Source organism: Phodopus roborovskii, unplaced genomic scaffold (assembly GCF_943737965.1).
Source record: "Phodopus roborovskii unplaced genomic scaffold, PHOROB, whole genome shotgun sequence".
Lineage (NCBI taxonomy): Eukaryota > Metazoa > Chordata > Mammalia > Rodentia > Cricetidae > Phodopus > Phodopus roborovskii.
In genome coordinates, this window is record NW_026126407.1 from 36,225,971 (window position 1) to 36,248,835 (window position 22,865).

Genomic DNA, 22,865 nt, shown 5'->3' on the forward strand with positions numbered 1-22,865 from the left:
AGAAGTGAAAAGAAGGGAGTGGAATACAGTGTAGTGGTGTGTGTGTGTGTGTGTGTGTGTGTATGTGTGTGTGTGTGTTGCATGTGTATGTATACTCATACCTGTATGTGAGAGACAGCAATGGAAATCCTTCTGTCTGGGATTCCCAAATCATTTATGCAAAAGGGTGTTTAAATTACTCTGCTGGGGCACTCCAGTAAACATACTTAGTAAAAAATAAATAGATAAAATTAAGACAAAACCCTAAACAAGTATCTGTATCTATTGACTCTTAATTTACAGCATCTTTAATTATGTACATATTGTAACACTTCAATATAAGCCATAAACAGAATTAGTACATTGCCTTACCATAAAATACAAATTAGAAGTTAAAAATATTTAAGAAATCTTTTTAAATATTTACACAAGCTCAGTGAAAGTTATGGTTGCTTACATAACAGACTCTGTACACTTAGCAAAATGGCATGATTGCTACAGTTTTAATTTCCCCCAACCAACATGATGAGGGTTAGTTTAGTTTTCTTTTTCTTTTTTCTTCCCCCCAAAAGAGGATTTTTTACATTTTCTTATTTTTTTTTATTTTAAATCACCAATGGAAAATGTTGTCTGTGTCTTTAGAAAGACAGCAAATGGACATTTGACAAGCAATGCAGAAACTAGTTAACATCTGCTATTCTGAGGTACAGTACTATTGTAGGGTCAACCTGTGCAATGTTCTTAGGAACTGTAGGCATTGACTGCTGAGAGAGATGTTCAGTACCCTGTATTATTTATTTCAGGATGGTGACTGTTGGTTGCCAAATTAAAAAAAAAAAATACTAATATACAGGCTCAATGAAGGAAACAACTCATTAGCTTATTCCTTTTGTATCTGACATATGAATACATACATATGTATGTGTGTTTACATGGATCTCTATATACACATATACACATGAAGATATGCGGTAAGACCTGTCTATGTAGATGTTTTCAGTTTTTGTTTTGAACATGAAATTAGTCATAAGACTGAAACACAGTGACCTACAGAAAATGGAAGTGGTCATAGTTGCCAATTTTAAGCAGGTACTGCTTAAAACAGCTGTGATTCATTTCTTCACTAGACATTCCACTGCGCTTTTGTGATGTCTTGTGCTTTTGTAAGCTGACAGATCATTTCTCTGTGTGGTCCTAATGCTAGAATGTAGAGTCTTTTGGTTTAAAAAGATCATTATTATTAACGTTGTTATAATTTTACTTAGCACTGCTCTTGTTGAAATGAAGAGGCAGCAGGACTAGATGGCACTGCTTGAATCCTATCCCCTGTTGTTAAATTACAGTAGAAATAATTGTAACATTCCTATGCAAACACATGGATATGTTGCATGAGATTTCAGTTCATAGTGCATTTCATACCTACAAGCAGTCATGTACAATATATATATACAGATTGAGATCAGAGATTTAGAATCTGCATTTGAGAGTCAGAATTTGCCTATTAATTTTTCAGAGATGAGAAAACACCTTAATTGCTGGCTATCTGGTTACTGTATAATCAATGGAAGAAAACTATACATATGTATAAACTGATTGGAATACCATTTTAAGATTGCCAAAACACACCTTGGTGGTCCTTTAGTTTAATTACTGGGTAAGAAACTAATTGGTTTTCCCAGATTCATCAGACCTAGCACCCTTTCTTGCATTCTAATTCAACTAAGTATGTAACTTGAAAATAAATTCTACATGGATTGCTATTCCTGGACAGGATGAGTCAGTATTTTCTTCCTATGTGGTTATTGAATACCAACATATGGTTTCACTCTAGGACACTGGTTCCAAGGTCCCACTCTCTGCATTAGGTAAAGGAAGAAATGTGTTTTTTGGTCATATGCATGTCAGGCCCACACTGTGAGGCTACTTCCCCCCATTTTGATCTAAATAGTTTGCTTGACTTCCCTGGACAGCTAAGGTTTTGTTATAATCACAAATGACAATATCAAGGATTTTTTATGGCTTTTATGAAAATTGCAAATGGGAGCCTAGGCATAGGCTCTGAATTGTTGTTAGAAAAATCTTTTCAGAATGGTGTGTCACAGGTGTGCCCCTGAGTTTATTTTTATGCTTCTTTCATGTTATTTTTTCTATTTGAACTTCACCCCTTGGTAAAAAGGGACAGGCACTTTTAATTACTGTGATTCCCAAAAATGATTGTGTAGGAGAAAGCATGAAGAAACCTGAAGAATCTTTACTCTGAGACCATGTAGATTCTTCTTCAGATCTTGTAACTTGGTCTTGTAACTCAGAAGGGCTCCAGTACATAATCAAAACACAGGAGCTAAACTTTCCAACACCAGTGGAAAACAAACCAAATCAAACCAAAGCACCCTACCATCCTCAACTTTGTAAAAATTTGTAAAAATTTAGAAAACAAATGATAAAGTATTTTTCCCTTTTTCCTGTATCTCTCTATTTGTTCGGATGGAAGTACACAATAACATTTTAAACCCCAAGTTCCTGAACCATAGGAAGAAAATGGAATTTTTACCTGCAGAATAGTAGCCTTGACCTGAACAAAGGGGAGGTCATGGACCCCAGACTGATAGCTGGGAAACCAGCATAGGACCGGCCCAGACTCCCTGAATGTGGGTGTCAGTTAGGAGGCCTGGACAATCTATGAGGCCTCTGGTAGTGGATCACTATTTATCCCTAGTATAGGAATGAACTTTTGGAACCCATTCCCCATAGAGGGATACTCCCTCAGCCTAGACACATTGGGGAGGACCTAGTCCCTGATCCAAAAGATATGACAGACTTTGAAGATCTCCCATGGAAGGCCTCACCCTCCCTGGGGAGTAGAAAAGGGATGGGATAGGGGGTTGGGGGAGGGGCAAGAGAGGAGGAGAGGGAGAGGGAACTGGGATTGACATGTAAAACAAGCTTGTCTCAAATTTAAATTTTTTTAAAAAAAGAAAAAATAAATAAATACTAGCCTTGACTCCTATGCACTTACTGGGGGAAGGGGGACATACTCCTAATATAGATTTTTTTTGATTGTTTTAAAAATAGCAACCATCTTCTGGGGAAAGGTCAATCAGAGCCAAACTTATAGAAAACTTAGTATTTCAGTATTTCCTGTAGGCAAAAGCCAAATATGAGAACCATATTTCCTGTAGGCAAAAGCCAAATATGACAAAAAATAAAATATAGTAACCTATTCTCTCTTCTGTCCAGTATATGAATGTGTATACCCAGTATGAAAAGATTCAGGATGGCATAATTGCAAAGGTAGAATAAGAACAACACATCCCACCATCTTGCCTGTCAGTTAGTTACACTTCTTCAGTATCCACTGAGAGCTCAACACTCACCATGGCTTTGTTCTAATGTCATTGTCCACTAGTTTTCATGGTTTGCTTGATTAAGCAGATTGCAATATATACAATGTAAGCACCCTTTAAATTACCAGACTCAAATTACACACAGATTCCATTTGTAAATACATGTGCCTTGGAAAATACAATGATAGACTTTATGGCACATAAGAAAACCCAGATCATGCAGTCTGTGATGTCTTGTGGTCTCTATCTCCTAAGTGTAAAAAAGAGAATTTTGAAAGCAAAAATGGCTGAAGATGATGATTAATAATTTAGAGCAAAGAACAAACTCTCTTTTTTAAATAATGTATTCAATTCAGAAATAAACTGAAAGGGAAATGATGTAGGGGCAGCTGACATTGCAAAATCGACCTGCTCATCTGTGCTCTCTATTTGACTATTAAAATGATTCTCAGGTTTACCTATCAGGACACTTGCAATTGTTTTCATTTTTTTTTTTTTATCTGATAGCTACCTTTGGATGAGATAAATGATTAAAATTATCTTCCTTGTGTATGCTAAGCTTATACCTATGAGATTGGCCAACCAATCCCTCTCATTCTATTCTTGGCTGCTTAGCACTGTGTGCAGACCAGATGCCATGTGACAGTGACAAGGGTTGCCCTCGTTTTGCTTTCTCTTAACTACAGTCATTTCTGGATTTTTTTCTTTTTAACCCTGCCATTAACTCATATTTCAACCACCTAGGAAATAGCTGTTTGACAGAGCATACAGGTTGGCTCCTGTGCATAGTCTGCTCAGAAGTCTTCCTCTGTCTCAGTGTCAAATTGAAAGCTATCACAGCTAGTTCTTTGCAGGCAATCAAGCAGAGCAGATACACTGGTTCCTGAATCTCTTCTTTGAAGCTTTGCTCTACCTCTCTACTTTGGTTGTGCTCAAAGCATGTATGAGTCTATTAGATCCTTGAGAATCACCTCTCCATGACACCAGTACCGTCCGGCATAGGCTTCACTGACTGTATTGAAGTAACATATTTCCATTATTGCAGATAGTGTTTCATAGCACAGTGCTGTCCCAACAGCATGCCGATCTTAGGACAGTGGTGGAGAGCATAATGACCATGTCTCAGAGAATTGACTGCCAATGCTATTGAGCCTTCTAACATCTTCTGGAATCTAGATAATAACCCTCTGGTTAGGCTGTGTACTAAACTGAAAAAGTGGATACTTCATTCTCAATCTTTCCAGCATGTATACGAATCCCTTGGGTTGTAACTGGAAAACCACAAGGACCTTAGTGTATTCATTACTTAGTAGAAGCAACCCAAATGGTATGAAATGGACCACAGGATAGGCCAGCAACTAAGGTATTTTAAGATCACTTTTGTCCTGGATTGATGTGTTTTCCGAGTCCTACATCAGGCTGTACAACTGTTTGAGGAGTAATCTAGTCCTTGCTTCCCATGGGAAGCTGTAGTTTAGTTCACATAATAAAGCCAATAGACAATGTTGAAGAAAGAAAACACCACCGGGAAGAATATGCGGGACCACCGATCAATGGCATTCACATCAGTCAAGTCAGGGATGGTGATCTTCAGTTGAGAGGCACGTCTCCTCAGGCGACTCTTCTTTTGTGCCACATGTCGCTCCAGAGCATTGCGGCCAAAACTATGCCTAGGTAACCCTGCTTTCCGATACTGAATGCTGGAGGCATCATAGGCAAGCATTGTGCTCCTGGGGTCTCCAAGTCCCATTACTGCTTCTGATGTAGCCATCTCATTTTTTATCTCGAGAGTACTGAGTAAGATATTCTCATGGGGGTCCATCTGCAAGGAGAAAGAATCAGAAAAGGTATATTTGAAACCATTTGTTGATGCTCACACTACAAGGAACTGCTACAGGTTTTTAAAGAAGTATCTATCACCGTGACAAAGAGAGCTAGTTTTGCTATTGGAATACTTGACTTTCAATTGCAGCTCTGCATCTCTGAGCTGTTTTGAGTTTCCGGTTTCCCATTTACTAGATGGTATAGATTCAACCCCACAGGATTCCTGTAATGTAATTTTTATAACGTATTAGCTAACCCCAGTTTCATAATTTCTATTTACCTCATGCAGAGAAACAGAGGGCAAGAGACATCCCTTACATAATTTATAATATTGATATGAACATATGCAGAATCAACTTTATAATGTAGAGTATAATGGCAGGGATTTATATGCACAATTATATTCATATATTTATGTAACATATATTTACTGAGTATATTTATTTTTAGAATCATTGTACACCAGCTGTCATTATTCTTTTTCTCCCTTTCTGGAAGTGCTGGAGAATTGCACCTGAAACCTTCACAGTCATAGGTAAATGTCCTACTACTGAGTTACATACCCACAACCATTTTTTTAAATTATAAAATAAGAAAAACTAAATTCAATTTTCTGTGCAACAAGAAATAGAACACTTTTGTAATGTTCTACAAGAATTCAACATGTACAATTTCTTTGAGGCATTTACTATATGAGTTGGGCTTTGTACTTTATTTCATTTACCATTACTATAATACAAGCTAGATGTGATGTGTAACTAAATATAGTTGCTGCATTGACCCACTTAGAAAATCATATTTTTAAAAGAAAATTTTTTGGGTGGGGAAGAGTTTTGTTATCTGAAAATTTTCCCTGGGTTTTGTTCCAAGCACACACATGGAAGCCTGCATGTATTTGTAATCTAGTCCCAGGGGATCCAGTTTATTCTCTTGGCTACTGTGGGCATTGAAAACATGTATTATACATACATAACATGCTGGCAGAACACTTGTACACATACAATAAAAACAAAAAAAAAACATTAAAAAATATGAAACTATTCTATTAGTGTTAATATTTAAATTACAATTTTAAATTACAATACTATATATAAAGTTTAATAAAAGTAATAAATAAAAGAAATAATGAAAATGTGGCTAATGAAAGGTACTGATGACACACAGAGACTGGAGGTATAACCAATTAGTTAGATGATATATTAGTGTGAGCATGGATATTACAGAAAGCAAAATGTTACAAATGCTACATATTAGTAACTAGTTTTTATATGTAATTAGAAGGTCCAATACTATAATCATTTGAGAGATAGATGCTGTAAATATAAAATATACAGGAGCATAAGAGTTAATCAATTTATCTCTGCCCCCTTATCAAATATTCTTTGTTTATTGAATGATTTTAGTGACTAGGAAGACTAAACAAACATACTATTAACATTAGTTTGGGAAATTTAAAAGATTTGGAAGTACAAATAAATATATGATGAAAGAATGACCATTGGTTGATTCTTTTTGTCTAAAGAAGGCCCACTGAAGTGCTTTTGCTATTTTTCATTCTCTTTAGCAACTGTTTCACTCAATGCTCATACAGCTTCTTTCTACAAAGGTAATTTTTCTGATGTTCACAGGTAAGGGCCTCCGCCAAAACTTCCCCATTCGCAAACACATGGTCACTAAGCAAAACTACAATACAAAGTTTGCTCTCCTAAGAATTCAAAGTTGCACGGGGGAGGATGGGCTTTTCGCCATTCCCTGCTGTTCCAAACCCGTGTCTACTTTCTATTATTTGTATTTACTGTCCTGTTACCTATATAGCAAATATCTTTTATACACACATTTTTCTTTAATGGTTTTCAGAGCTTTTCTCATCCCAACATCAGGATGTTTCCTTTATTACTGTAATAAAGCAGATTACAAATCAACCCTAGATTTGACTGTTAATTTTGTAAAACAATAGTAACAACATAATAAAAGCATTGGTAGCTATCAAAATATTTTTTTTCTAAGTTTTAACAAATTATCTTTGGACAATTTGCTTAACTTCAATTAATCTAACTTATTATGTATGGAATTCAAGAATTAAAGTAAATGATCTCTGCAGACTTATTATTTATTTCTTCATTTACAAATTCAAGAGATATTTTCTGTGTGATTAGCAGAGTGAGTTCTATAGGCAGATACAGTGCTGAGGAAGACCACAGTGGTATAGAGTTCTTAAGACAAGGACCATCTTCAGAAACACCACTGGGTGCAAGTCAAACTGTATTTTTTCCATTTGTTATTTTTGATGTTAGAAAGTTACACATCCCTTTATCTGTATTGAAGGCTGAGATACAATTTGGGAAAATTGACTGAAATGACATACATATAAAAGTAGACACTAAAGCACTATGTAAGCTTATTGTGATGTGTGACAATTGTAGTGAGATGCATACATGTTCAGAAACATGAAAAAAAGAATAAATAACAGTACTCAAGGAGAAGGATAGTGTGTTGACTTCTACAAATTACCTTATATGACACACAGGAAGCAGTCCAAAATTCATAACTTTTCTTATAAAAGTAAAATTAACATTCATGAGATGATGAATTCTGATCTTTTAGAACAGACTCAGGTGATGCTCCTTCTCCAGGTAAAGCCTGGGGATCTTATTGGAGATCTTGTCAGGCTGATCTGGGTGATGGGTGGAATGGGTGATATGTATGGAGCACCTGTGCAGATGAATGATGAAATCTACTCTTTGATAGAGGTCTATTCATTAGAATATTTTTTTTAAACAGGGGTTCTCTGTGGCCCTGCCTCTGCTGGAACTCACTCTGTAGACCATGGAAGACTCAGACTCAAATATCTGCCTGTCTCTCCCTCCTGAGTGCTGGAATTAAAGGTACACACCTGAATAATGAATATTTAAATCTTAAAATGTGACTTTTTTTCTAGACTCAATATTTGGGCAATAATACAAAATAAAAAATGTATCTAAAACACTTTTTTCCAGAAAATTCTTACCCATGGCCACATAAAAACGAAGTAGGTAGGAATAAGAAATAACCATCTTCATTTAAAATTTACATCTCAGTTAACGGGCAGGAAGGAGACTCAGGCCAGTTGTGCTTTACTGTGAACTGCTTAGAGTAAAGCCTATAGACATTGCTCTGTTTTTTCCAGCTACTCGTTTGAAGGACTATTTTTCTTCTTCATCTGTTCCTGTTTTGTACAAAGCTTTCTATATGTAGCAATTATATTCACTTTCCTCTTACAAGTAGTTGAATTCCTCACTAAAAAGCACTCCTCGGTGCCCATTTATCCCATTCTTGGGATCCCGAGATAGAGAGTGCTCTTTCGGCCTGTATAGGGGCTTGATCAACTCCTAGAACCCATTCCCTATTCTGTCATGAGGCAGGCTGGTGGTGCATAGTGTCCTATTTCTGACTCTACTGGGACAAAACAAGCTGATCCAGGTACTACCTTTGAGACTAAGTATCAACCTTCTTGGATTACAGCTTTATTATGTGTCAGGGGAAATAGCAGCAACAGCTTTCTAGGGTTGTTTGAGAGGATTGAAACTCTCTTTTTTTCATAGCAAGCATCCAACAAACCATAGCTAAGTTTTTTATTTAAAACATCCGAATATAGCTGAGTACTCCACTTATTCTCTGCATGCCCTTATTGTAAATGAAACATCTATAAAATGCTGATGCCCAAACCCTTGCTACAGCTGAGGAAGACTGAGTGAAAGGATGATAGAAATCAGAGGCACTGAATGCCTGCGGCGAAACAGTATTTGCCAGTCAAGACATGGCTATTGAACAAAAGAAATCATAGCACCTGTGACTGCATGCACAAGAAATCTTGTAGATCATACCAGCCAAAACCCAGTGCGGATAAGAGAGTGGAGAGGCTCATGAAGCTCCATCCCTAGTTGAGGAGAGTTAGATTCAGGAATGTGGCCCATGAAAAGCTATCTGGGCTCCAGTAGATGATTCCATATCCATACAGATACAGACAGCATTAAGTGGAATTAATAGGTTTTAAAAATAGACCATATTAAACTGAAAACAAACACGGTAGGGAAATAGGAGAGGAACTGAGTGGTGATGGAATGGGAGTAGATTTTATCACATTTCACTATATGTGTATATGAAATATTCAAACAATAAAAATCTTGATAGATACTCAGTTAATGGATAGGTTTGACCGGCCACTGCCATTTGAAATTGCTAAACCTTCAAAGTAATTACTTTAAAATTCTGACAGAAATACTTAGTACCTAGTAAATACAACATGTTTAATTATAAAACATGATTTCATTAAATATATTAAGTCTAGACTGAGTTACATTTGGAAATATCTCAGTCTAGACTTACTATACTTAATGAGATGAGCAGAAGTTGAATTTCTTTCCTTGGATAACTGACAGATGTTACTGCACAACCATGCATGCCCATTCTTGGAGGGCAGTCTCATGCAAGACTTTTTCTAAAACAAATTTGCCTATGGATATGTCTGTAGGGAATTGTCTTGATCATTATAGGAAGACTTAGCACCATCCTTCAGACAAAGGATCCTGAACAGTGTTAAGAGAGGAGAAAGTAGCAGGACATGACTGTTCGTGTGCCTTTAATCTCAGCGTTCAAGAGGCAGAGGTAGGCAGATGTCTGTGAGCTGAGGCTAGCTTGATCTATACAGCGAGTTCAGGACAGCTAGAGCTATACAGAGAAACCATGTCTTGAAGAACAAAAACCAAAACAACAGAAGGGAAAAGAGAGAGGGAAGAAAGGAGGAAAGGAGGGAAGGAGGAAGGGAAGAAAGCAAGCTGAGAACAAGCAAGCAAGGAACCATGCCAATAATTCTCTGCTCTTGACTGTGGATGTAACATAATAGTTGTTCGAGTTCCTGCCTTGACCCCCCCTCAAGTGATAAACTTTAATTTCAAATTGTAAGCTGAGATAATGTCTTTCTCCCAGAAGTTTCTTTGGGTCAGGATATTTCATCACAGCAACAGGAATGGAATTAGAACACCACATTTACAGAACCAGTAGCATCCTCCTAATGACAAGAAAAATAGAACCTAGGGCCAAGGTCAAAGAAAGACATTGCCAGTGGTAAAATAGCAGAGAGTAGGGACAGATGACCTGGCTTGTCTTTTCTTCTGATATGTCAGTTTCACTGAAATGTTGATTACTGTAAATTATATTCATTTTGTTCATATTTGTCATTATACCAAACAACTCTTCTAGAAGGCACAAACAAAAAGTCTTTGCTCTATATCTTCAAGTGTCCTGCATTACTCTCTGCACAAAGCAGATGCTCAATAAAGAGCAATTGAATGAAATTAATATTGTGATCCTATACAACCTAATTCACCTCTTTGTGAGTCATCAGTATGTTGGAGTCAATTATTTCACATCACCCTAAGGATCAGAGCATCACAGGAGCACTTCTGGAACTCTCTTTTTGCCCTAAGATACCTATCTCTAGGTTCAGGTCTCTCTCTCTAAAACAGAAAAAAACTATAATCCCATGGTGCCCAGTGTCATTTCCAAGATAGATTCTTCATTCTCACACAGAGAAGAGCACTTGGCAACTAACAGATTGAAGTTAGAATTAAGCATTGTATATACAAGCCCCTTTCAGTTATCCCAGAAGCCACACAGAGCTGGCTCCAACCCAACAGCTGGAAAATAGTGAATAGGTTGCAGAACAGGAATTAGATTTAGCTCTGTTCCACTTTTACCTTCTGAAGCATTAACACCAGTCTACCCCAATATGGCAGTCTTCTAGAGGCTTACACAAGTCTCCATAGGAAAGACAGGATAAGAGTGCCTACAAAAAAATGTGTTACTACTAAAGGTAAGAGCTGGGGTGAACTCATGTTAACGCCAATACCTTCCAGTGAAAAGAGAGGCATTTGTATTGTGGCTGCCTATCATTTCCTGTCTACTTATTCTAATTTCTGCCTGGGAATGCACCATGCATGTCTCTATTCTCAGTGTATGTGTCCCTGGTGCAAGTGTACTTGAGTACATGGTATTCTGATGTTGTGGTAGGCTCACTAATGGACATAAGATCATTAAGGAGCCAATGGGCAGGTTTTGAGTCTTCAGATGGACAGAACAGGATAAATACAGTCAACTAATGCCAGTGGATTTACACCTGGAAGCTGGCGGCCCTGCGTCTGTAGAGTCTGTTGAGATATTTGAAGTATAAGAGGCAATCATGGCTTACAAAGTATCTAGAACAGACAAGGAAGGAATTTACGATTTGATGTCACCATGTCTTTGTATGCTGACATACTTTGATGCTAAGAAAGGCTATCCTTCTCCACCCTTCCCCCATTTTCCTCTTTCTTCCTCTATCTTCTGTTTTTCCTTTACTTCCTACCCACTTCCCTCACTCCCTTTCTGCCTCTTCCACTCTCTTTTCCCTTCTAACTCATTGTTTCCTTAAGTAAGCATGAGTTGGGTTTTATGTTAACCCAGTTTCAAGAATACTAAGATATGATTCATGTCATTTAATAGTCTCATGAAATCCATAGTACAGGCAGAGCAGGAAAGGAATTAGAGACATTTTTATGTCATGAGAGTTCCCCATAATTCAAATTGGAAATAAGGTAATACAGTAGAGGAGTCCTGCATCCAAAACAATGTAGAGTTTTAGTATATAGACTGGAGTCAAAAAAGTCCAGGACCTACAGGATTTGAGAACCTGGCACTGTGTTTCTTTGTATGTTTTATTTTTTCTCACTCAAAGGATGCAAACCATGTAAGGAGCCAACTCACTGGGTCATGGCTGAACAAAAGACTGGTAGACATTTTTATGCAGTTTCAATGGTAAAGGAATCAACTTGAGACACATTACCTCCAAGTTTATTTTAATTCCCCATTGTTTGCACAGAGGCAAAATTAACAATAAATACTTTCTTAGAAAAAATGATTAAAAATCACTTTTACTTGTGGATTTTAAATTCAGTAGTGATTATCTTTTGTTTCATGTGGAGATGTCAGTTGTTATAAGATGATGTTTTCTATAAAATTCCAGAAAAAGATTCCTAAGGCACTGTTATTTCTATTTGACAGGATAGGGAAAGAAGACCAGGAATAATGAAGAGAGTTGCTTAAAGCTTTACTGTTCATAAGTCATATAAGAGTACAGTGATGCTGGGCTGAGGGTGCAAATGTATTATGTCAATGCTGCTTTCAGCCTGTCTTAAGTCTACCATGAATGCCTGACTCAGGTGGCATTATAAAGGGTGAGGCTGTGTCTCTGGTTCCTAAGTTCAAGTGTGCCTCATATCACTCTGGAGACCTTGTTAAAATAGATTTTTGGCTTCCACTTTTAGGATGCCTGAATCAGCAAATTTGGAATGCATTTCAATAATCTGCATTTCTAATAAGTTCCTAGGTGACACCAGGCTTCTGGTCTAGGGTCTATACTTAGAACACTGGACAACAGCTGAAGGATGCAAAGTGACTTCAAATGAAGAAGCAATAGGGCTCAGAGAAAATGTTGAAAAGAAAAGGTTCTGGCCAGAGAAGCTTTTACAGAAAACATGTGCAGTTTCCATTTATGCAATATTTCTAAGAAATAGGCACCATGTCACAAGTTTTGTGTGATTATCACTTAGCTCAGGAACTTGACAGAAACTCTGTGAAAGAGAGATCATCAAAATCCCTATCTTAAATATGAGAAACTAAAGAGGAATGGCTAGACACATGCCTAGGTGTGTGCTTAGTAAATACATGGCTGGTGTGTAACATCATCCAAGAGCTGCTCCTAGTTTCTCAACTCTAAGTCCTGAATTTTGTCACAAAATGCCTTTTCTGCATACTACACTTCGGTGATAATTTTTGGAATTTCAAAGGTACTGCCATTGTCATGTGGATTTGGCTAATTTTAAAAATAATTCTTTTTCCACTCTAAACTTTACTGATCGACTCTCTTCACCAGAGCAGTGAAAAGACAGGAAACAGTACTCGCCTAATCAACCTTAGTGATTAGGTAACTGAAAGACAAGAATAAGATGTCATTTAACTTTAACTAGTGATAAGAGCCCTGTGACCTTCTCCATTGCCCTGGAAACATATGAAATCTTTAGTATGAAATCATTCTCTCCTGGTATTACTACTTATTCTAGTAGTCCCAAGCGTTTTGTTGATAACAGTTGAAACAAGATGGCGGGAAGCAAAATCAAAGGGAAAGGGAGGAGAGAGATGGATGAGTAAACCTATACACTTGCAGATTACCTGTCATTGCAAAGATCTTTGTAGCTGGTTTTACATGGTCCTCTTATTCCAGGCTCATGTTCTTATTCACCTGGCTGTTTCTGAAAACACACTTGATTTCCAGAGGTTTTGTGGAATCACCATTATCAATCAACACCACTCCCTGTACATTAAGATGCACCGGGAGTTGCATTTATCAGTCAACAACCAAGTGCTGGATTTTGAGAGGTAGACAAGGCTCCTGCAAGGATCCTCTGAGAATAAAGATAGTTTGCATATCATTGACTTGGCAGTCCTCCTGGATGCAGAGACACCCCTGCTGACAGGTCTTACCTTACAGATTGACCCAGGGAATGCTGGCATTGACACCAGCAAATTAACCTAGGACATTTGGAATACAGACTTGTTTTGCCTTCTTATTGTCACTATGCCAACACATTTCAAAGAAAGGAAACTAGGCCATCTAAAGAATTCTTTTTTGCTGCTTTGAAAAAATAATACATTAAACTTAAAAGTGTGCTTTAGTTTTATAAAACAATTGGTTAGCTCCAAGTTTTGCTTCAGATTCACTGCCTCTTTGCCTCCATCATTTTCATGATGGACTTATGATCCGCAGGGACACTCTATGTCTAAGGTCATACACAAAGACAAATCACATCTCTCCCTGGCATATTGGCTTACCTAAAGGGGCTATTTTAAAATTTAGTTCACCACTGACATTATCCACCAAATGAGAAACTGGAAACAAAAAATAAAAAAATAAAAAATAAACAAGTTCTAACTATGCAGTTTCCCATTACTGGGACTAGTATGAGTAGGAGGTTTAGTTTTATCTTCCATGAAATGGCACTGTGGCCTATGAGACTTGAAATGCTAAAGCAATGAACTGTTAAGCACCTGGGCTATCTGAAGCACTCTTCCTGGAGAGGGAATTCCTCTCAAAATACCCAGTATGCACTAAGTATTCTGTGAAGTGAAGGAATGTTCAAGCAAACACAATACCTGCAGGAGATTCTAGGAGTGCAAACAAAGGTCAACACTGTTGGCTCCTCAAGGCAGTGAATGAAAGTGAGGGGAGAAACAGCAATCAAAGTTGCGCATTTAGAGTTAGGGATTGTTATGTAGGAGAAAACTTCAAATATCCAGCAGATTTTGTTTCACTGTTTTTACACACATTCCCCCTTCATTCCTTCCTCTCCCTTTCTTTACCTTCTTTTCTCTTTCTCGGCCTGTCTTTTCCTTTCTTTCTTTAAAAAAACAAAACAAAAAAACTAATTGGCACACAGTTACTGTGAAAACTGCTCATGAGTTTTCCAGAAACTATAGGTAGGCTAGGGGAAATATTGAGGTTCAATATTTATTTTCCCACTGAACTAACCAAACCAGTGTGTCTTCAAGACAGAAAAAATGAGAATGTTCATGTGTTGGCAGTTTTAAATCCCTAATGCTGTGTAAAAAAAAAAAAAAAAAAAAAAAAAAAAAAGCCAAAATTATGCGCTTAAACAAAATAAAATAAATAATTAAAAACCCACAATGTGCTAAATTTAATCTTTAACAGAGTTAGGGAAGTCTGGAAGCTTCGTCTAGGCTAGGCTATGGAGACCAGCCAGGTGCTGAGAGATAAATACTGCACAAGCATACTTATTTGTGGACTCAACAGCACTCTGCAACACATAGCACTACCAACAAAAGATGTGATTTTTAACAGAAACCAGGATGAATATAAGATCTGTTTTCTTTTTATTAAGTTGGCCAGCACTAATGTTTTTCTAGAGCCACCCTTTGTATCAGAAATGAAGTCATGATTACTTCAGGCATACTCACGTGCTTAAAACCTTTTCTCACCTTTATAAATAATCAGTAGAGAATGTACTGTACTAATTACTTTCAGTATAGACTAAAAAGGCAGTATGAAGTAGATTTCAGTATCTTGGAAATATGGTGACAATTGTTATAATTTTGAAAGGGCAGATAAAGTTTCTTCTCTCCAAAGTTCCTTATGACAGGCCTCGTAATACTTTCAATTAGTGCAGATTCAGTACTGTGAACCCTGTGATAGGCATGGCTGTCTTTTGAATTGACATGCTTACCCTTTAGATAATTCTCCTAGAGTTCCTGCCCTTTGCAAAGTTACAAGCACTGACAAGAACACTGGCCCGTGCAATGACAGCAGATTCCAATTCTGACTTTCTCTCCTTCTCTTCTTCCTCTCCACATCCTCCTGCTCCTCCTCCCTCTTCTCCTCCCACTCCTCCTCCTCCTTTTTCTAAATCTGTGTTGCTTTCTCCTCCCCCTCCTCCTCCACTCTCTCCTCCATTCCCCCATTCATTCTTTATGTTGTTCTTCAACACTATGATTCACTTCTTGGCTTCAGAAATTATAGACAAGTGCTATTATGCCCAACCCCTTAATACATTTTAGCCAGAAATATCTAGGTGGGTTGGGAAAGCCTTTGCTAGCTCTGTGTACTGGATGCAAACCTGTTTGGTAAACTCCCCAAATCTGTGTATCCCTCAAGAGAGGAGATGTGGAAGGTCTGTGCTATGGATTCACTATGCTGACTACTTCAGGAGATACCACTGAATATTTAAAATAAAGCTAAGATGAATCTCTGGCACTGTTTTACTAAATCTTGGATCACTCATTCATATCTGGGTTATGGGGTTAGAGAACCAAACGGAAGCAGGTTTAATGGAGAATACAGAGCATTCTGTCATGGAGTGAATTAGACTAAAAGATAGCCTACCTTAATTCTTAATTACATCTAAATAAAAAGTTCTCAGTATGACTTGATGGTCAAAATTACAGAAAAGTGTTTGGTGCATGGGAAATGGCATAACAGTCCCTGTAGATTTAATTTATATAAATATCTCCAAAAGCTACATTTAATTTATAATTAGCAACTAACTTTTTCATCTAATGTGTGGAATGATATTAGGAATTACAGACAAGGTAAAGTCTTATATTAAACTTCATGTAGGGGAAACATACTTTAATCCAAGCACTCACAAGACTAAGAGGTTGTAGGATGTCATGCAAATTCTGGCCAGCCTGAGCTACAGATGTATTAGAAAAAAAAAACAAAAAAACAAAACCCAAACCAAACCAAACAAACAAATAAAACCCCCCAGCATTTTCCCCCTCATTGTGTAGGGCATTGCAGAAGCAAATTGTGCACCCCCTCCCCAGTAGATTTTATCATTGGTAATTTATAGGCTTTTTCAATCCTTTCATTCTCACAGAAATTCATTGATGTCTTGGGAAGCATGATGCCATGCTCTACGTAAAGAATGGAATATTTGTTATAGATAGTTGGTTTATGTTTCTATATACTAGTTGGATTTAGATAGAGGGTAGATGTTAAAATTGGAAGAGAGTAAGTTCAAACTGTTATATTCCACTTTATTAAAGCACAATCAACAAGGATCACTCTGAGTAATATTTTGAAGGATGACCGAATTCTTTCTTGGTACCTCTCGATGGTTTAGTGAAGTGTATATTTAATTTGAAAGTAAGGAGTCAACTTTGTTGTACAGTGGGGAAAGGCAATAGGGATCCTTTGAATATTTCCGAAGAAAGGAAAATTGAAATAACACATACTAATCACCATCATTTCCTGTTTTCATATTCGGCTTCAGTCATCACAGATCCCATGGGGTAGGGAATGGAGTCTACTTTCACAATGAACTTTTCTAGGTTCAAAACTTTTTTTATGCGTACAGTTATGTTGCTCCTGATTGACCCTAAATTTCTAGGCTTCAAACCTCTTTCTGCTTTCCAGCTTGCCAAATATCCTAGGACTATAGACTTGAAGTATTGCATCATTTAAAGACCTGATTTGGGCAAGTTTCAAGGAAATGGATGTGAGAATTTATATATCTAACCAAAATAATTCATAGAAGGATGAGACAGAAGCTTCTCCCAGTTCAGTTTTCATTTGTTCTACTAACAGAAGGCTCTAGCTAGAATCAGTAAATTGATCTAATCTTTCCATTAACTGGTTCCTCTACCCCAAAGCATCATGGGTAGCAAATTCCTAAAGATTTTTACCTATGCTATATAGCTTGTAATTCACAACTTCCAAATTTAATAAGGAATTTGTTTTTATTTCCTTCCCAATGCTGGAAACATTCTAGTCAATTGTTTTTAGCATAGAGAAGCAAGAAAGGCAAAAATGACAAGCTACACTAGAAGAGAAGGTATGTTTTTCCCTGGGATGGATATCTCATGTCAAGTATGGTAATAAGATTTATAAGTAAGAGGGATAAACAGTGTCTCCAGCCATACTCCCATACCTCTCATAATCTTCAATCTACAATGATGAGTAATATATTAATGAGGTCAAATTTAAAGTTTATTTGAAGGTCATAATTAATTTCAAGGCTGTGGTTTAAATCAAACCAGTTCAATGAGGGAGGAACTAGTGATTGTTTTCTTGCACTTGGGTTTTGAAACTGGCCATAATAGATATTGTCACACAAGCAGCTGAGGGTGAGTTTAGACACAGAATTCCACCCACTACCCATACTAGATCAAAAGGAAATTGTAAGCCACTTCTAGTTTTTAATCTAAAAGTAGAGACCCCAAAGTTTGGTTCTTGTCACTTTCAGTCATGGCACCAATATTTTACTCAATCTTGTATTCTTAAAATGTATTATTTGTGTGTGTATGTGTGTGTGTGCTTGTGTGTGTGTGTGTGTGTGTGTGTGTGTGAGTGTATGTGTAGCATAAGTGTAGGGTCAGAGGGCAACTTATAGGTATTGACTCCAAAGCTCACAGCAAAGGTAATTAATTGAACAAGATTAACAACAACAAAAGATGAACCACATCAACATTCCAGCTGGCCCCAGGGAGGATCTCATGAAGCTTCACTTCTAGCTGAGAACCCATTAACAAGAACTACATGACTGCTGAAAGAGAAGGAGATGTCATTTTTTTTTTCTTCAGCAGTGTAGTCACCACTAACTTCCCCATGTTCTAGTAAATAACCCCAGACAAATGCTCATACAAGATTAATTAGATTGTTAAGAGGAGGTAGAGATTTCTGGGAGATGGGAGTGGGAAGAAAGAGTAGTGAGGGTGAATAAAATCAACATGCATTGAATTATTAAGTAATAAATGAAAAAATTAAAACAAATTGTGTGTTCATTGGTGCTAAAACAGGGCTATCATGTTTAGGAGTGTGAATACTTGATGCTCAGGCTAAAATCAGGCTGTGTGAGGAAGACAGGTTCATCACACTATAGTCCTAGGTTTATTTAACCTCTTTGAGACTACTCAATTTTCAAATAAAATAATTTCATCCTATTGGATTAAATAAGATGACTCAAATACTTTCAAGTATTATGAACTCAATGACTACTAAACCTTATTATGCAGAAATCAGGAGTTGCATTCATGTGTTAATCAAGAAAGTTTTCTTTTTCTTTCTTTCTTTTTTTTTTTTTCTGGTAAAACATATCTTAGTGCCTAACATCTGTGAAACTGTAGAGGGAGATGTATGCATCAATCCAGGTGTGCTTCTCCTTGCTCTGGCCCTCTGTCAGGAAGCTGCTTCCTGGCATGAGAGTATAGGAATCTTCTAGTTTCAGTATGCCAGGAGGTGTCTCAAGTTAAAACCTCAGTGTTCACAGGAAACATAAAAACTGTCAATCATTCATCTTCCCAGTGCCTAATTTGGTGACCTTGTTTGCTTTTTAAACCTTACAATGGCAAGAACTAGAGACATTCAATCTCATTATCTGCCAACAAGATTAGTCTAAGTTTTAGATGGTGCAGCCTTCACCCATCATCAAAATTAAATTTTCAGACTAGTTCTTATTCCATTCATATATGGAAATAAATATCTTCCTGCAAATGAAACACGTCAATAAAGACAGCTTCATTAAGATGATAATGATAATATGCAATTCACATTCTGTGTGTGCTCTTTGTTTAGTCACATTTAAAATTTGAATAGAGACAAGGACATTTAAGTAGTTAACTAAATTTGCAGTTATAAGCTGCGGAGACAGCTTTGAATTCTTGCTCATCTACCAATTTGCTGTATGATCTTGGCTTAGTTCCACAGCTCCACTGAACCTCAGTTTCCTAATAGTTAGAATACAGGAATAAAAAGAAGTGCAGAATACAAAAGCTACAAAAGCAGGCAGGCAGGGAACCATCATTTGGGAGTAGAAGATTTGAAAGGAAGTAGAGGAGTACCAGCAAAAAAAACATCATAATGAAACCCATTACTTCGTATACTAATTTCAGGAGAACTAATACAATATAAAATGGAATACTGTTTTAAGATTGATTTATAGTATTTATTATCCTCCAAGGGCCCACATGTTAAAGGCTTAGAAAAGAACCTGTGGTGCTATTGGAAAGCAATGTAATGCTTAGGGTGTGGGCATACTAGGAGGTTTGAGGTGCTTGTGGGCATGCTCGTGAAGGCGATGTTGATGTTGTAGTGCCTCTTGTTTTTTCCTTGACCTATTCTTAATTCTAAATATCCTGACTATGCCAAGTCACTTTTAGCATGATGAGAATATGTTCCTACTGGCAATGAGGTATGGAGTGAACCTCTAAAACTGTAAGACAAATAAACCTTTGTCCATATAAGTTGATTTGTTTCAGATTATATTTTACAGCAATTGAAAGCCAACTAACTCTGTAGATCCAGTTGCATATTAGGCATGTGATTAGACAGTAACACCCATTGGTCAAGTAACAAAAGCTCACTAAGATTCTGGTAACTTGCCAAATCTATAATGCATAGAATAAGTACAAATTTACAAACTCATTTAGGCAGACAACACTAGTTTTGATGTTTTCTCTCCACCATTTTGGTTGTCAGATGAATCTACACTTACACTGTAGTAGAGGAACAGTGACTTCCTTTCCCAAGTGATAGCCTGATGGTTTTAAGACTCATCACTCCTCCCCTTCCCTTTGTTAGTGATTGGTGTCACAATGGAAAAGACAAAGCATCCTAAGAAGGATTACTTCCTGATAGGCTCCTGCATACAAAGGACATGTCTACCACTCCCTCTGAGCAAGAGAGAGGAAACATGAAAGCTTTTGGCTAATATAGCAGTATTGTATCAGAACAAGGGGCTCTGCATTTTGGGGGGAGCAGGATTTCTCTGTGTAGCTTTGGAGGCTGTCCTGGAACTAGCTTTTATAGACCAGGCTGGCCTCAAACTCACAGAGATCCTCCTGCCTTTGCCTTCTAAGTGATGGGATTAAAGGCATGTGCCACCACTGCCTGGCAGAACAAGGGGTTCTAAGCAAGATTTGGAGTTGCCTGGCTTGGTTCTTCTCTCTCACTCTAGTTTTATTGTCATTAAACAGTGGTAGAAAATCAGAAGAATCTCATTATCATACTTAGCCATCGCTTCAGATAAAATTTCACCTAAGGTTCAGAGAGAGAGAGAGAGAGACAGAGAGAGAGACAGACAGACAGAGAGAGAGAGACAGAGAGAGAGAGAGAGAGAGAGAGAGAGAGACAGAATGAAGCAAGTTCTTCCTCTGTAGCCCAGGCTACCCTGGAATTCACATGGACTTGTCTCAAACTTCCACCTACCTTTCTGCCTCAGCTTTCTGAGTGCTGGAATTGTACCCTACAGGGCTAAAACCAGTAATGTTTTGAGGAAAGTTTAATGATATCTTACACCATTTTAAATAAACTCTTCGTGCATTTATTTAAGTCACCCAAGTTCTTCAATGTGTTTTCAGATCATTTAGCCTACTGTTCTTTACAGCATCAAAACAAACTTGAAACATTAGGTGTGTATCTGTTAATCTCACAAACAAGAAAACTGAAGATCAGGGAAATTCTTTAGTGAAAGTCAGAGTTCTTTCAAAGACTCAGTTACGATGTAACTCAGAGTACCCTGGCTTTATGAATCCAAATTAGATTCTGTGACTGCTTCTGACAATTATAGAAGCGAGAGGAAAGTTATTTTAAAACAGCTTCACATGCAATCTGTGATTAAAATGTGCAACTCAGAGAGAGAGAGAGAGAGAGAGAGAGAGAGAGAGAGAGAGAGAGAGAGAGATCTAGGCATGCATTACAGCTTTATATAGTCTTAGCCCAATAACTTACTGGCTTGTATGGGATCTTGGATATATCACTGAAATTTCTGGGTTTCAGCTTCTGAATGTTACATGAGAAAGTTTATGAAGGTGATGTCTATTCTTAAGTTCAAAATAGGCAATGCTAATGGACCAGCTGCTTTTGAACTCAGCTGCAGCAGACTCTGTAGATCTCAAGGCAGCAGCCATGAGTCATCCAGAATTGGTACTCAAGGAATACTTCTTTGCATTGCTATTTCATAGGAACCATAGATCAGTTACTGTGGCATCACTGGTAGTGTGCAGATATCACAGACTAAGAGTTTGCACCCTACCATGTTAAAGATTGAAGGGAACTGTCATAAATCATTTAGTCCTGACCATGTCACTTGACATTCTAAAAGTCTAAAAGCTATTTATTTAAAAGAAAAAAAATGAGGCTCTGGAAATGCACATACATACAGTGTTCCTCACTCGAGCATCTAGGTTAATCACAAGTAAGGCTCCATATAAATCCTCCAGGATAAAGCTGGGACTGCAGAGGGAGCTATAAGCTCCACAGCAGCCAAGGATTTCTCACTCAACTGTGATCTGATGGCTTCTGTGCATTTGGCCAATTACATGCTGAATTACCCTAGTGAGCACTTGTCAAACACACCCCCTACTCTGCCTCCCCAACTCTCTCCTTTGAAGAACTGCTGTTAATCTGACACAGCCTTATCAAACACCCATGTGCCCTATTCTAACAGCCAGTTTCCACTGGCTCAGAGGTTTGATGATGATGGCAGACAGTATATGTTGCTCAACTCTGAACCACAGATGCTACACTTTGAGGAAGGAAATGAAAGAAAAAAAAATTTAGATGTGCCAGAACACTGTGTTGATTTGATGCCCTGACACTTTATAAAGGAGAACATTTTTGTGGTCACGTGACTTCATTGGAGATTTTACTAAAATTTATTTTCTCAGGCAATCAGAAATTCTGACCTAATAATAAACCAGAAATAGAACTAAGGGTTATTTAGAATATTGGTGATTCAAATATTGTGGCCTAAAGATGACCCTTTATGTAACTGTGTTTTGGGATAGTAGGTAATTGGAGATATTTCAAGCAGATGACTTCATTGTTTTCAGACTTTACACAGCTTTAGTAAGTATGTGAGTTTAAGAGATATCAATATTTGAGACTTGAATAATACACTCATTGGTACAGAGTTGTCAAAGCTAGGGATAGAATGGTTTCCATTTCTACCAAAATGCTGCCCTGTGTATTCACATCTCTCAGAGATGGGATAGAGAGATTGAAGTGTATTACAGATCAAATTATTATTCACTTTCAACTCATGGGATAGAAGAGAGTTCTGTAATGGGGCATGCCGCATCAGAGCACTTGCCTTGGTTATCTAATTGTTATGTGATCTTTAACTAGTCACT

General features: G+C 37.4%; 1 protein-coding gene across 1 annotated transcript in view; it reads right to left on the bottom strand.

Annotated features, from left to right (window-relative positions):
- Positions 1 to 4,758: 4,758 nt before the first annotated feature.
- The window catches only part of Gabrb2 (gamma-aminobutyric acid type A receptor subunit beta2), a 222,549-nt gene continuing 204,442 nt past the window's right edge, over positions 4,759 to 22,865 (bottom strand). Inside the window, exon 10 of the mRNA XM_051180932.1 lies at positions 4,759 to 5,145. Coding sequence (XP_051036889.1) covers positions 4,798 to 5,145 — 348 coding nt within the window. The 3' untranslated portion in view covers positions 4,759 to 4,797. The remainder of the gene's footprint in view (positions 5,146 to 22,865) is intronic.